Raw genomic sequence first — 16725 nt, forward strand, 5'->3', positions numbered from 1 at the left:
GTCCAGAGACGTGCCGAAAGGTCAGTGCTGGGGCTTAAGGGAGTGTCCTGCACTACCAGACCCTGACTGCTTTCCAGAAATGTCTAGATTAGATCCCTGGCCTCCTCTTGTTTGCAAAACGTTCTTATGTACCAACTTCTTTCAGCAGTTCGATGACAATAATACTAAGAAAAGAACGCTTTAAAACTGGAAATGTAATTACCTTCCGTTCAATTTATTTGTTCAAAACTTTTTTTCTCAGATTTTCTGTTTCTGTTCTGTCATACAGTTTAGAAAATGGTGTAATGCGTGTTCTTAAGCTCGATACCGCAAATGTGGTATTTCCGCTCAATCGTGATTTTAAAGCACATTATTATATGCAAAAGAGGCCATTCAGCATTCCACTCAGTTTAGCAGATTGCTATGCGGTCGTTCAGGCTGGAGTTGTGTTATTTTGTCCCGGTGAAGTATGAGACCTCCCTCAGCGCGAGGAGAAAGGGTTTTTGGCACTAGTATGAGGTGTGCTCTGTGCAGACTAGTCAATGTAGGCCAGTGTCAGAAAACTACTACTGATTTGGCACAATCTGCTTAATGCTAATATTTTGTTTATCACATCTGAGAAAATCACATCCTCCCCAAGTATTGCTTCTTTGAGGTTCTGAAATAATATTTCAGTATTAACTAGGGCTTTCAGCTCAGAAACATTCGTCGTCCTCTTGGGCATTAATGCTCGTTGACAAATGGATTAGTGGCAGTATCAACAGGAATATATTTTCTTTATGGAACACAATACGAAGGTTGAGATTAGAAGTGCTGTCACATATCCTACCTCTTAAAACAACTGCGAGGCATTTGATCAGCTGTTTTGCATGTTCTCTGTTGACCTGTTACATGTTCCTCTTTTCCAGTATTCCTATCGCTGTCTGGTGACAGTGCTCACTTCTGTCACCCTGCCTTGGGGGGGTTTGTTACGCCTGGTGAGAGATAAACAGTGATGTTCCACATCAGCCCTGTCAGTTGATTGTAGTTCTTCAAAAACTCTATATCAGTCTTTACATTGAAGTCATGCGAGCGAGTCAGAAACAGGAATGTCCTGTTCTTTACTGTATGTGTTGGATTTATTTTCGCTCTACTTAATGATGCATTAAACATTGTACAGTTCCATCTAATGGAAAACATTTCTTTGTAGATTTCATTTTTTTATGTAAACTTTTAAAACATCGTCTATTGAGTACTGTACTGTTTAAACAAGTTATTCAGTAGTGGTTCATCACCTGACTTTTGAATTTGGAAAGTAGCTGACTCTTTCACTACAGTTCAGAATATTCCCGTTTTGCCTGAAGCTTTCTCTCCCTTCCACAAAAGGGCTTTGTTAAACAGCTGTTCATTGAGATATATACTTTCTAATGTTCTAATGTAATGAATGTTTGCCGTAATCCAAGAATTGCATTTCAAAAGAATGTAATTTGCAAAGTCGTCTCGGGAATAATTGCTCAAAGACAAACCAACCATTTTCTTTAATGTAATCTTTTCTGTCACAAACATATAGGTTGTTCAAATAATGTTTTCTCCTGACATTGTAAATGTGTATTTAATAAGTTGGAATTGCCAATATGTTTGGTTTTGTACATACTGTCCCTAAAAGTACTTTGTATACATTTACATTTTCTGTTCGTAACAGGAGAAGTACAATCCAGGAGGAAAAGAGTTCTTAAAGACACATTGACTTTATTTTAGTTAATTTTCAAGTCCTGTTTGTTTAAATGAAAGCAAAGCATTTGTTGTTGGAGAACATTCCAGATCACTGTGTCTTCAACACCGCCTTCTCTCATGAGGAACTGCTGTGTCCTAAACAATCTGCTATTTTTTGTAGATTTCGCCAACAGCCACTGTGGCTGTTTCTTTTATTGAGTTCACGACTTAAGCGTCTTAACAAAAAAAGATTTAACCTCTGGATTAGGAACAGCACAAACACAAGAAACATTGTTCGCAAATGAGATGTGGCCATTCTGTGTTCTAGCAAGAAATGTCACATATGTAGCTGGGTAGCTTATTCCAGAATCCCACTTTTTGTAAACCTTAGTGCCTCCTGTCCTGTGTTTTTCAATGCACTTCTCCTTCTCTGGTTTGTGTTCAAAGCTGTAACAATTTAAGTCTTGTAGCCTGTCGGTGTAGGACATTCCTTTGAGCGCTGGAAGGTGCCTATTTGCTCTTGCCTGGCCGGATTCCAGAGCAGACAAATCCTTTCTGTCTCGTGGTGCCCAGCGCCGTGCACAGTCAACAGAAGCCCTCGCGTCTTTCCCCTTTCATTCTTGCTCTTTGTTTTTGCTTCCTTAATGCAATACCTTGTACTTGTCTACAGGCAGTGTCATCTTTCAGGTGTTTTCACTACAGAGCTCCACCTGTGTCTCAAGGGCGTCGAACATATTTCTACGGCTCTGCTCATAGCCCTGCGAGAGCTCTCTGGGGTCTGCAGACTGTGCTTTTCCTCCACTGGAGATATGTTAAGTGCGATTTCGGTGGTTCCTACAGAACAGTAGTTCCTGCAGTAGTGACAGTAATGCATTGACTGGGGTGCGCATAAAGAAAATGGAAGTTTGTCTCCCTCTTCAGTAGTGTATAAAGCACCCGACTGTGTTCATTGTGTCCTGTGGAAACACAGACAGCAGTGACAGTATTATATCACTCTGTGGTACTCAGGGGTCAGCGCTGCAGAGCAGAGTGTCAGTTTTGTCACTGTGTTCTGGCCCTGACAGACTCGCCCTAACAGAACAGAGGAGATTACGCACGACACGATCACCAGGGGAGCACCTAGACAGGATTTCCCAGAGTACGATTAATCTCTTCTGAACCTGCTTAGAAAGCGTTCAGGAGGTTGAGATGTGTCACCTTGCAGCACACAGCTCTATATTTAGAAAGGACTGAGCCTGCAAATGGACAGCTGTGGCAATCCAAGTCACCGCTCAGCAGAGGTATAAATATCCACGCAGTGTGCGAGCCCGCACAGGGCTGTACGGACCCGCCAGCTCTCTGCATTGTAGCCCCGCACTTGTAGGCTTTTGTCTTCAGACGATGCCTTCTCTGCTTGACTTTTACTTGGCTCTCCCTTGGGATGGACTGACTCTCACTGAGGTCAATCAGAGGGGAGCTTGATCTGTAACAGTCCCGAACACCAGGTACCGCTGGAGCTTCTGAAAATGTCCGCTGTGTGGTCATGTGTGTAGAATTCCCATATGTGTTCTTCCAGCCCAGCGTTTTTCAATCCCACGATGAGATTTCTTTGTCAACACCGGGCTTTCAACAACGACAATAATAATAATGAATGATCTCACAGTGTTACATGTGATGACATCGCAGGGATTTGGAAGAGAATATTGCCATCAAGTGGCTCACAATTTATTGTGCATTCGTAACCTGTTCTCGAGTCATGTGACTCACACTCCCTCTGAGCCGTGTGGTAATTAACGATCATCTGCGCAAGGACCTTCAATGTGAAGCTCCAAGGACAAGAAGAATAATGTCGACACTTAGGGAGACACTGACCGTTCTATATAAACTTAAATCAACACAGCCCCTGACACCTGTGTTACACTCCCATTTCTTCACTCTGTCGCTCACCGGCATGGAATTAAGAGGCTTGAAGCCATTTCTACACATATTTTATTTTTTTATTGAATGACTTGCTTCCTGTCTCTTTTTCTCATCACGCTAAGTGCACATGTGCAGCAGATGTGTTTCCTTTTTCTGTTTTTCAGTCCAGATTGTTTTTCATGTTTAGAAATTGATTGGCCAGCAATTTTCACGTCATTTGACCCACTGCCTGCTTCTTAAAAGAAAGTCTTGCTTTTTAAAAATCACTTTGCATGAAAGCTGCTGTAACTCAGTTAATCGGAAACTTTAGATGACTAAACTTTACAATTCGAGCTTGGGATGACAGCTAACATACAGTAAGGGACTTGTGGCAAGGTGAGCTACCCACTGCTGCTGTTGATCTTTCTTCCTTCTCCCTGCAGCACTCCAGCTCACGACTGGGTTACCAAAGCAACGTCCAGGGTTCTGCTCAGTCGCAGGGCACTATGGGATACTCCTCCTCGTCTCAGCAGAGCTCCCAGTACCCTCACCAGTCTCACCGGTACTGAGGCGCTTCCACGAAGAGAAGCAGAATGGAAACAAAAAAAGGAACCAAAAAGACTGACCGTTTATTCTAGGCCTCTGGTGACGAAGAGCACCAGGAATTGTTTCATTTTGTTCCCAATGTTACCTTGCCTTTTTTTTTTACAGTACAAACAAACTAAGAAAAAAAAACAAGGACTTTTTTTTGATACTATTAAATAGACTTGTCTGTCTAAACCCTGCCATACAGACGATGCTGGGGTTGAACCATAGTGCTTACAGTACAACAGTTCTTCTCGAAGAGGAATTGCAGACCTGTTAATTTCTATACAGCACCTTTTCTATGTGTTTTAACAAGAGCCCCGTTTTGTTTGCTGCTCCGTAGAGTTTTAAGTTTACTTTCGAGCTCTCTTGTTTTGTAAATATTTTTATATACAGGACCGGGGGGATGAGCGCGCGGGAGAATGCCCTTATCCCCCCCACGCCCCCCCCCACAGACTCTGATCTCGGATCTTGATGTCCTGAACAGGAACAAACCTTTCTTCAGCAGCTGCGGCTGCAGTCAGCTTTTTAAAACCTAGCTCGCTTAGGAGGAGCAGCAGCTGAGCAGCCTGCATGTCCTTGCAGGGAATATCGAAATATACAGTATGTATACATTTATGCTCATAATGTTTTGGGTTTTTTTTAATATGGAGCCAGGCAGCCTGTATTTATACAAATGTGCACTACTGGATATGCTGACAGAATCCTCCCCTCCCTCCTGCCTTCTGAGGAGAGTGAACAGAGAAGACTGCTGTCGCACGATCGTGCTTGGCAATAAAGCAGAAGATGCTCCCGTTCCGCTACAGGTGGGATTCCTCTCTGCTTCCTGGACATCCACACAGCTCGACACAGGGGTCCTTTCCAGACCAGCGCTAGAAGAGAGATGGCACATTTCGGTCCCTGAATTCATTGAGACGGGGGAGTGACCCTCAGGATCCTCAGCCTATCACTGCACTCACCTAGGAGACTTTTTATTTTTTACTTGGGATTTTTATGAAGCATTGTTTTTATATCTTGCAGCACTTGTTTTCTTTTTTCTTCTTGTGAAGAACATTTTTGTAAAGAGCAGTCACTGATGGGCTGTTCTCTCTCTCTTTTTCTTTTTTTACACTAAGAGCTGTCAGGCTGTGTTGCTCAGCTGCCCCATGATGGTATTCTTGGAGTTATGATTTAGGATTTTGTGGAAACAGCAGCCCTTTGCAGTGGGAATTAGGAAACGGGGGAAGCTGGTTGCGTCTGTTGTCGAGACCATTACCTCATGTTGATTAATTTTGTAAAAGTACCGTTTGGCAGTGGTGTTGTCAGCATGGCCTGTGAAAGGTTCAGGGACAGAGAGAGAGAGTGGGATATTCTAAAACACTTGGGTGAAGACCCAGATAGCGTGGCCCTACACACACCAGATGGATGGAGCACAGAGTATTTCATTGAGCGGCATGCCAGACAATGTTTTATTATTGTTGTTGTTGTTGTTACTCACTTTGGTGGTATCTGTCCTGTGAAAATAAGAGACCGGAGCTACATTGCTGGCCTCCAACAGAGACTAATGTGAAGATGCGGATAATGATGCTCACCGAAACACCAGTTGCCAAGAATGGGGTCTGAATCTCAGAGGCCGGTATAAGGCGATGCCACATCGCCCTCTAATGGTCAGAGAGGGAATTGAGATCCTTTCCCACACCTCGTTAAGATCTCGTGAAACCTCCTGGAGTGGTGGTGTCACCAAGAAAAGTGACCCGGAGTGTTTTTTTAAGCAGCAGATACCAGTCGTCCCTTTGATCTCTTTTCCCTTCTGTTCTTTTACCCACATAACTGTGTGAGGATCCAAAAAAATCATGTAGTCCTGTCTTGTCAGCATCAGGGAGCTTACTGGTAAGGCGTAGTTGTACACACTATCAGTACTGCCACTGCTGCTCAGACATTGGAGAGTCTGTAGCGTTCGTACATGGAAACAGTTTCTGACCTTGTCATGGTCAAGTAGCAATACAAACTTGGATTTTTGCAGGAACTCCACAGTCAGGAGCCTTGTTGTTGACCGTTCGTTGACAACATGAACCACCTGAAAACAATTTTCATGACGTCTGATGAAACGACTGCCTTTCTCCCAGTTTTCTCCCTTCTGTGAATCACCATAGACTGACAGATAAAAGAGCTGTTGTAACCCAGAACTTGGCAGCCCTCCTTGCTGGGTGCCATGAGGTGAAAGTCAGATGTGTAAAAGGCACTGCTCCTTTTTTAAACACATTTCTTAGGACTGATCCAGCCTTTTTGTATATCTGTTTTTTTACAAAAATTGGTTACATGTTGGGGGTTTTTTTTACGGAACTGTTTTAATTTTTGTTTTAGTCCCCCAAAAATTGCTGAGTATGACCGTTGTGATATACAGACTTCAAGAATTGTGGTATGCAATGTAACACATAGCAGCAGCAGCTTTTTTCTTAAAGGAAGATGTATAAATGACCCTTTTTGACACAGTGTTAAGGTGTTTCCTGAAAACCTTAGTGGTAGCCACATAATGTACTACTCTAAAGCAGTAGATACCATACTAAAGCTCATGATATTGTGTTGATTTTTCAGAAGTGTGTTGCAACTGTACTCATCCTCTGTTTCAATGGCAGGGCATTAATGCGAGTCTGTTGTTCCTATGCAAATGTATATCTACCCGAAACAGATTGGAAATATCATCGTCATTTCACTTGCAGAATTAGTCAGTACTGTTTTAGATTCCCGCTACTCCTTGAAAATCTTATGTTTTACTTTCCGTTTTTGGCTTTGGTCTCCAGCAGTGCAGTTTCGGAATCAGTACTGTCTTTTCCAGAGGTTGCTTTGCCTTTTTGTCAGAATCTCCCGTCCGTATCATAACACAAGTGAGGATCCCAGACTGAATTAGAAAGGTCCCGACCGGAGGCCTTTGAATTTCGGGATTCAAAACAAGACCTGTGCTGTACTGTAAAAGTAAGTGGAGGTTCCTACGTTTCCACTGATGTGTGACGGGAAACACCCTGCATTCTGGCGTGCTACTCTTACAGTGACGACGCACTTCTGCAGAAGGGAGTACTGTATATAGCAAATAGCAGAATGGAGCCTGGGGTATACATACTGTAGGCTTTGGAAACCAGTTACAGCAACTGGTCTGATTGGATTCTGACTGGAGTGAAAGGAAAACACATGATGAAGAGGAGGGTGTGCTTCTGTTTGGGATGATGTTTAAATGCTTTAGGGTAGTAATGCCTCCTGTGCAGCAGTGTTATTTTCTGTGCACGTGTGTTATTCTTAAACAGCTGTTGTCGGTAGGGAGCTCTTCAGCGGTTTTGTTCTGGCTTCTTCAGTTTTTCTTTTTTTTTTACTGAAGTGATGCACTTCAGTACGTGGACAGTGCCTTTTGGAGTCTGGGTATTAACCTCGGCGTCACAGTCCAGTTCTAACCTCAGTTTTGCCTTCTTGAAGAGGTTTGTCCATTTCCCCAGCTTGTGTCTTTGCCGAATTTGATTTATTTGCAGCAAAATGTGACGGTCGCTAGATAGAGTGCTCTTAAATGAATTTCTGTCTCATTAAACAGAATATTGTGGAAAGACGGTTTAGTGAATGAAATGCTTTTCTGTTCTAAGGAATATTAACTATCATCATTTAAATGAATTTGAAATATTGTACATAAGACCACATTTTAAGAGTTCTTCATTATCATGGAATAGAAAAATGTATTTGCTATGGTAATTGTCCTTAATGCACTGTTATTGCCGAACTATTTAGTGGTAAATTAATACTATTTAATATGTTTTGTTTGTTTTTGTTTTTTAATGTCTTGTTTAGACACTAAAAAATGACAAAAGAAATAAGGACAGAGAATGTCCATTTTAACAATCATGTATGAGAGTTTTTTTATATAGTATATATAAACAATAGTGCACTTCTAAAACTGCACCTGTTCACATTGCCCCTTGTTAATGTGTGTTGCATGTGCTTGTCTTTTTCAGTCCAAACCTTTCAGCACTTAAGTCACTCATTCAGTTATGTGTATATATATGCCAATACATTCACAGAGACTGGACATAAGTAAATAGATGCCCAAGTTTGGAAGGAATACACGTTGTCTCATGATACAATACAGTGTCTGCTGCCATTAGGCAGCCCTGTGCTCTGTTTCTTAGTTGTCTCAGTTTCTTTCAGTGTTTATGTTGAATTTGAATGTAGGAAAGAAACTGGCTATGCTGTCAACCAGACACAAGACCAATCCTCAGTTGTGTCTCAGAAGCAGAAGCCTTTCCTGCGCAAAGTCTGGGTTTCACCAAGTGTTAACCCCCAGAGCACTTCAGAATAAAAATCCATATCAACTTTCACCCCCCCAAAGACTCAAAATGGCCTACTTAATGCAAATAAAGCAAAGAAATTTGGGTAAAGGTGTAAAAAAGGCTTTTCTTTCCAGATCTGGGTGCCTGTTTCCTTACATCTGTTTTCTGTGTGTGTCTATACTCGGACCTTATTTAGAATATCTGCTGTGATTCCATAGCTTTTTCAACTAAGGCAATATGAGAATAGCACAGTGCAGGAAAAATAAAAAATACTAGTACAGCTGCTTTTAGCAAAGTTGTCTTAATTTCACTGTAAAAATGACTGTTAAATGAGAAAAAAGTCATGTATATTTATTTTATATTCTCTATTGTAATAAAATTTCTTTTGCTTCAGATGTGATGTTTTGTGGTTGTTTTATTTGATAATTCCCTCACTGTTTGCAGCTTTAACTGAAATAAAATAACATGCTGCATTTTTGGTTGTTTTCTACCAGTTTAATTTGTAAGGCATTTAATTCTTTTGTCCCCCAAAATCCCATTATTACTGATAATGGTTTGCAAACAAGCACACGAAGCCATGATGAATGTAAGATGGCTGTTAAAATGCATTTTAAAGATTTAAACAAACTTTGGTCAGGCTTGAATTAGTGAATGTGAAAGGGGTTCCCATGCAGTAGTGTTCAATACGGTGTGTATTAAATCTCCAACCTTGAAGGAGACATCTTCGGCTAAGCTCTCCATTGCAAAACAGCTTAAGAATTTGCTTTGATCATTCCTGCGGAGCCCAATTGAAGCACAAATGCTGCATGGATATGTCCACATTGATTTCTTTGTAAGAGAACAAGCAGCTTGTGTGTTGGGAGAAATCCCATCTATCTTCTCACAGCTTTTTCCAGTTCAGGGACATGGGGGCGCTAGAGTCTATCCCAGCAGGCAACAGGCCCAAGGCAGGAGACACCAGTCCATCACGGAGCACACACACCAGAGCCAGTTTCCCCACACGCCAATCAACCTCCCAGCATGGGCTGTAGGGGGAGACTGGAGCAGCTGGAGGAAACCCATGCGAACACAGGGAGAACATACACACTCCACACAGACAGCAGCCCAGGGCTGGAGCTGAACCCAGGGCCCCAGCACTGCAAGACAGCCATGTAAACCACGGAGCACTGAATTTGGGAGGAGAGTGACTATGGGATGAAATATGGCATGGATGATGGATGGATGGTCAACTCCTGTGATCTTGATGGTCAACCTGCCTGTCAATCACACATGCTGTAAAAGCTCGAGCTGATTAATTGCTCAGTTCAGGTAAACTGCTCCTCGTGCGAAACGCTTCCTCTGCGATCGCCACACTGGGAAGATTCCCCTTCCCACCTGCACATGAAACTGCATGTCCCCATGTTTTGTTGACATATTATTAAGTTCTGAATTTGTTCAGCTTTGCCCTAAGCAGTTAGGATTCTCAGCATTGTTACTATATCAGCCCTTCTATATTTTTTTTAGGAAACAGTATTACTACACAAAAGACAAGACAAGAAATATCTGAGTTGAGACACTTTGACACAGCTGAGGTATCTCTGTGGCCTTTTTAGTATTTTTGCCAGAACAGTTTCTGTGTCTGTCCAGGCAGAGACAGTGATGTCAGGATTGTATTTGTCAGGTCATGTGTGTACATGAAGGGTCACAATCTTACAAAATGTCTTCATTAAATAGTTAAAAGTATATTCGAGTTCTGTGTTCACACTGTGTGGAATTTCATCTGCCTGACGTTTGGTAACTGAAATTAAAAACAGTTTGAGAGTCAACATGTCCACAAACACAGGAATCCAGACATTTGTGTACTGTATGTCCCTTGCAACTCATGGAAAGCAGGCTAATAAGAAAAAGAAGCACTATCCTCATTCATTTTACTTATCCACATAAAATAAATGATAAAAAGGACTTCTGTGCTAGCCCGTCACTGAGTTAAATGTGAACGTTGGAGAGCTCAGCAGAATGGATTGACACAGATGCCACCACAGCTCCACGCTGCCTCAGAGCCTCGTGCCCTGAATGAGTTATAGAGCTCGTTCACTCTTCACTGTACACACTCGGGCGGTGTCAAGAGGGAGCCGCACTGAACATTTGTCTACGAGTTCCCTGGCTGAATCTTTCATTGACGGTAGGGTATACTGCAGGGTATTTCAGTGGAGTAATTCAGGTGGAGTACCTGGCTCAAGGGTACAACAGCAGTGTCTCACCTGGAATTTGAACCCACAACCTTCCAGTCACTAGTCCAGGACCCTAACAATGGCCGCGTGGACACTGCTGCCTTCTGAGTACATGGACAGAGATTCAGAAAGAATTAGGACTCTCTCCTGGTGAAGGAGCCTGACTGAGAATGTACCTTCCTAATTCTGTTGGATAAACCTGGATAAAAGAGAAACCTTAAATTCTCTAAAAGAGAAACCTTAAATATATTCTATCACATTTTCGACTCTCAATCTCCGAACTATCATAAGACTCTTGGGTGCTTTTAATATTAAGAAAAGAAGAATGATGATGTAAGAAATTCATCAGCTAATGTTGCGACATCATTAATGGATGCGTTCATAAACCTGATTTTACTTTAAAAATTAGGTTACGAGATCATATAACGAATTATATTTTCAACATTATATAGTAAATGTTAGGCAACACTCTTGAACTCTGTTGAAATATCATTGTGTAAGATAACATTTGTACTGTTTACATCATGTTATTATGGGCTGTTGATCATGGGTAGGTCTGGGCCTGTTTTCTGTCAAAGCGCACAGATCCGTTAGGACTGTTAGTGTGTTGCAGAAAAGGCTCTGACAAACTGAACGTGCAGATGGTTTGTGGGGCTGGGGGATGAAGTTCTGTTCAGCTGCCACTCGGATTTCCTTTTCTGGTGAGAGTAAATATTCATCCCCTACCGATTTCTCAACAGAACCTTGCTTCATGGGAAATGAATGCACTGAGTGCTGAACCTGTGGTCTGAGGATCAATGTCTTGCTCCGCCCGTGTAGTCATTTGTGGTCAGCGCTGTGCAATATACACAACTGCCGCTTGAAATGTCTGTAATTCCAGGAAGCTTCAACATCCACTTCTTGGCAGTGGGAGGTTCCGTTTCAGCTGCACCATTGTGTGTGGCAGGGCCAGTCTCTTGGGACTTGGAGGAGCGATCCTGCTGAAGAAGATTCCCTTTCCCTGCGGCTTCCCTCTTTTTCCATTCCTCTGTCTACGAGAGCCACCGCGCCGCTTCTGCAAGCCAGATGCCCAAACAGGCTTATAGGCCGCTTACGCTGAGCAACGGAGCTCTTTCTTTTTCCCCCATCAGAAAGGCTGAAAACAAGAATCAAGCTTGTTTGGTTTTTGGAAACGAATCCATCCTAGCTTTCAGCAAACTGGACTGTTTTCTGTGGAATGCTATGCGTGATGTTAATTAAGGTTCAATCTGATCCGCTTCCTGCTAACATTGATACTGTAGGACTATGATTTAATGACTTTGAGGATATGCTAGAACCTAAGTCTGATGTCTGTTCTAGTACACGAATGAAAGCTTACTTACACCAGTTACTACACGGTAACTGCTTAGTTTGTTTTTTATTAGAAAACAGCACATGTGGGGAGGTTTCTTAAACCGTTGGACCTTGATATATTGAGTATTTTAAACAAAGTAAATATTGTTAAACCTTCTGCTTTCTTAATGCCATAATTTGTATTTTTTGTGCATTTGTGTATGCTGAAGAAAGTCTCAGCCATTAATGATTCATAATCAAGACAAATGTCTCTCACTGGCCAAGTGCCTCGTCTTATCTTACATTTTTTGAAACTTTTATTTTTTCCATACGACTTTGGAAGCTCTGGCGAGATGTCTGTGTGAGGAACGCAGGGGTGCCTTTCATTCACAGAAACAAGCAGTAGAGTATCCCCTGCCTGCAGCTGTGTGCCAGCTGGATCCGCAGGTTTAGAAGCTCTGCTGCCTTCACTGGCACAACCTTAGAAAAGGACACACAGCTGCAAACACTACCTCACAGTTCTACATCTTTGCCTCAAATGCAGGGCACACAGCTCCAGTCAACACATAGAGTATAAGACCACATTGCATAAATGTCTTTAGCGCCTTTCTAAGGCAGAGAGCCTTAGCTTTTACGTTAATTTTTAAAATATTAGGAAGAAGGAATTGATTGGCAGGCCCTTCCTCATCGACTGCAGAAAGTCAGCCAGTTCCTAATCTCGTCGTCAGGATCTGTAATCAACGACTCACTAGGAACGTGCTAATTTCGAATTTTGTGAGGGTTAGTCGGTATGTCTTATTGATCTGGCCAGCTGTTAAAATACTACTCCCATTTTGCACTTTCTAAGCTGCAGGTTCTTCTATAGACTGGCGCTAGGAGCTGGACATGTTGAGCTTGTGTGGGCCGTCCTGTGAAATAACATCACCTTTTTCTGTTCCACCAGTACCAGTTGCGTAACAGCGGGCTTGCTCCCTGTAAAAGCCGAAAAGGATGAAACTGTAAGGAACGACGAGGCTTTCTTTTTGTATCTAAGCTCGAATCTTAATCCCATGTGTATCTGAGCGCAAATCTTAAATCACGTGTTCATGATTTGTATCGATTGTTTTATACAGGGGACGCAGCAATATTTTCCACGGCCTGTAAAATCACTACATGGTCCAAGCGTAAGAAGGGCTGAGCTTTAGAGCCGCAGTGATCCACGGCGAGCCTGGAGTGGCAGAACAGGAGGCGACACCGTGCCGCATGCTGGTCAGAGGTGCTCCAGTAGGAAAACGCTCACTGGAATATCTTCTAAACATCTCTGGCTTGTTAAGCAAACGGGACACCGCAGATTTTAGTAAAAGTCTTACTTGAACAGACTCCATAGCCACTCTGGTTTTCACATTGAAGAAGTGGACAGGTTTCTTCCTTCTTGTGTGTTCAGAACTGGTTTACGTCTTTTACCACTTGGACGTATTATGAGACATGCTATGCCCAGTTGAAAACCTCGTGATGATACAGCTAAGAGGTACACCTGCGTGTGCACCCTATATGAGTCTTATGAAATAGTGATCGCTTAACCATCTGACCGTTTGTGAACTGCATTAATGTAGAACATTGAGGATTTTACCCAAGTGACAAAACAAACCCTCTTTGTCACTGGCGCAGCAGTAAGAGTGGATCAGTACAGTAGTGTAGTATTAGTGGAGCAGTGGTTAGGGTTCTGGATTTGAAACTTGAATTTTGTGGGTTATAAATACCACATAGGGCAATAGCATTGTGCTTTCTCACCTACAGCAGTAGTAATTAGTAATCCCATTACTGATAATATTACTAATATCTAGCAAAGTAGAACCATTAAGGTTTCCAGAATCAGCAGCTAAAAATAACTTTCCAGAATTATGTTACAAGATATGACTTGCTGAATTCATGGTAGCTGTCAATACTTGTTAAACATGAACATAACCTCACTCAAAGATTAAACAAATTGGCAATTTGATACATCACTGTCATCTATTCGCTCACATTGAATATAAAAATGGAAAATAGCTCTTCAGAAATTTACTATTTTTAAAAAGTTATTTAAGAAATAGAAATGTTATGGAAAAGCTAATAATAATAATAATCCATACACTTATATAGCGCTTTTCTCCACTAAAAACACTATACAGGTAATGGGGATCCCCTCCACCACCACCAGTGTGCAGCCCCACCTGGATGATGTGACAGCAACCAGTGTGCTCCAGTACCCCTCCCACACACCAGCTCTGAGTGGGGAGAACAGAGTGATGAAGCCAGTTCAGACATGGGGATTATTAGGAGCCCATGATTGGTAAAGGCCAGGGGGAAATTTGGCCAAAACACCAGGGTGAAATCTTTTCGAGAAATGCACTGGGAGTTTTAATGATCACAGAGAGTCAGGACCTCGGTTTTACGTGTCATCTGAAGGACGGCGCCTGTTTACAGTATAGTGTCCTTGTCACTATACTGCAGCATTAGGACCCACACAGACCACAGGGTGAGCGCCCCCTACTGATCCCACTAACACCTCTTCCAGCAGCAGCCTCAGCTTTCCCAGGAGTCTCCCCTCCAGGTACTGACCAGGCTCACACCTGCTGAGCTTCATTGGGCTGCCAGCTGTAAAAGCTGGTTTAAAAAGGCATCTGCATATTACTCTGTGTCACAACGAACTGTGTGAACTGTATCATTACACTTCAAAGAGATGTACAGATGATTCATACCTCTTTCCCAATTATCACAGGCACACAACACAATTACTAGAAGGGCTACAGTTCTGTCTGCTATCTACTGTCGACTCGCAGGTTATGCAATTAGTTTTGGTGCACAATTATTTTGGCGCGTACATTACAGCAGGTTCATGCGTTGTGAGGAGAGACAATAAAAATGATTTACTACCGATGCCTCAGTCCTAGGTGGCAACAAGTACTTACAAGAAACTTTAACCTCCTCCCACTCCTCTCTCCATGGGTGTGTACCCACAGCTCTGAAATGAGTCAGAGGGACTTGCCTGAGGCGGACATCCTGTGAATAATAATAATAATAATAATTAATACTTCCTTGCTCTCATATAGCGCTTTTCAGGACACTCCACTCAAAGCTCTTTACAGATCATGGGGATCCCCTCCACCCCGACCAGTGTGCAGCCCCACCTGGATGATGCACCAGTACGCTCCCCACACACCAGCTCTCAGTGGGGAGGAGAGCAGATTAATGAAGCCAATTCAGAGATGGGGAGTATTAGGAGGTCATGATTGATAAAGGTCAGAAGGAAATTTGGCCAGGATTCTGGAGTGAGACCCCTATTCTTTTTGAGAAACACCCTGGGATTTTTAATGACCATGTCAGGACCTCGGTTTTATGTCTCATCTGAAGGACGGCGCCTTTTACAGTATAGTGTCCCCGTCTCTATACTGGGGCATTAGGACCCACACAGACCGCAGGGTGAGCGCCCCCTGCTGGCCCCACTAACACCTCTTCCAGCAGCAGCCTTAGTTTTTCCCAGGAGGTCTCCCATCCAGGTACTGACCAGGCTCACACCTGCTGGGCTCCAGTGGGTTGCCAGTTGTGAGTTGCAGGGTGATATATGAGTTGTATACATGATATTTCTTGGTATGAACAATGGACTTAACACAGTTTAGGAATAAAATACATTATTTCTACGTTCATCCACCTTAAAAGTATAAGCTAGAATTTGTTTCCCTGCTTAGAATTCATAGAAAATTTCCATAAATCTTATGGAGCATCCAAAATCATTGAAACATACAGTGTATTTTCTGATTTTGTGCAGTAGAGTGCGAATTTAGACCATACTTTGCTTCTGTAGCTTTTGCAATTTTTATCTGTTGTGCATACAAGTTATAGCACTGTAACTGAAAATCCTGAAAAACTCCTTTGAAATTCCCAAACATTTCACACACCCCCATTTGGTAGCGGCTGTTGGTTATTCTCCAACACACATGGAAATCGAACACAACGACCAAGAAATGATCAATATTTGTAATGCACATATTTTAAATGATGTGTGATTCTTAATCATCACCTCAATCAATTTATTCGCAAGGGATTGTGGTAAATTTGCGTGAAGATATGTAAAAGCTTTTAAGTTCTGATTAAGTAACATTCACTTTAAAAAACGCACAGATATAATTTGTAAATTCAATAAAATGGGATGTCTTTGGAAAGAGGGGAGTACTTTTGCAGGGCAGTGTATATTGAGAAACCCCCTTAGTGAGAAGGCTTGTGGTGTTTCCCTCCCTTCGGAGAGAAGATGGCAGGTACAGATAGAGCCTTAAGTGCAGATTGATTTTCTTTTCCGCAGGGCCCCTGTAGTAGCTTTGCCGATCACCAGGGGTCCTCGGACCACAAGCTGGAAACCAGTGGCTGAGACTCCAAACTTCAGTTTTTAACACTGTGTGAAAAACCACTGAACTCACAGAAAGTAACTGTATTCTATAGGATGCTTGGAATGCTTACAAAATACTGTATATAATGACTATTCATTATCAATGAAGATATTTATTATCATCACCTGTTCAATTATCCTTGAAAAGCATGGTGGGATGTTCCAAAATTAAAGAAAAAAGCACTGATTGTGCGTCTCAGTGGTCGCCTCGGTGGTGTGGATATTTATCAGAGTGGTATATCCACAGTCGGGGCTGTGGTGAAGTCTAAAGGTCATTTGCCATTGAGTTATGACAAACGAATGAGTAAGTGATTCACAGGAACTCAACACGCAGCGTCTTCTCATTACAGAAGATCAATGTGATGACTCCAACAGTGGCAGC

General features: G+C 42.4%; 1 protein-coding gene across 3 annotated transcripts in view; it reads left to right on the forward strand.

Annotated features, from left to right (window-relative positions):
• cdk19 (cyclin dependent kinase 19) overlaps positions 1 to 8813 on the forward strand; it is a 77373-nt gene extending 68560 nt beyond the window's left edge. For all 3 annotated transcript variants that reach the window (XM_088626830.1, XM_088626829.1, XM_088626831.1), the window contains exon 13: positions 3993 to 8813. In XM_088626830.1, the coding sequence (XP_088482956.1) occupies positions 3993 to 4118 (126 nt within the window). In that variant the 3' untranslated portion in view covers positions 4119 to 8813. The remainder of the gene's footprint in view (positions 1 to 3992) is intronic.
• Positions 8814 to 16725: the final 7912 nt, after the last annotated feature.

This window comes from Lepisosteus platostomus, chromosome 3 (assembly GCF_059453375.1).
Source record: "Lepisosteus platostomus isolate fLepPlt1 chromosome 3, fLepPlt1.hap1, whole genome shotgun sequence".
NCBI lineage: Eukaryota > Metazoa > Chordata > Actinopteri > Semionotiformes > Lepisosteidae > Lepisosteus > Lepisosteus platostomus.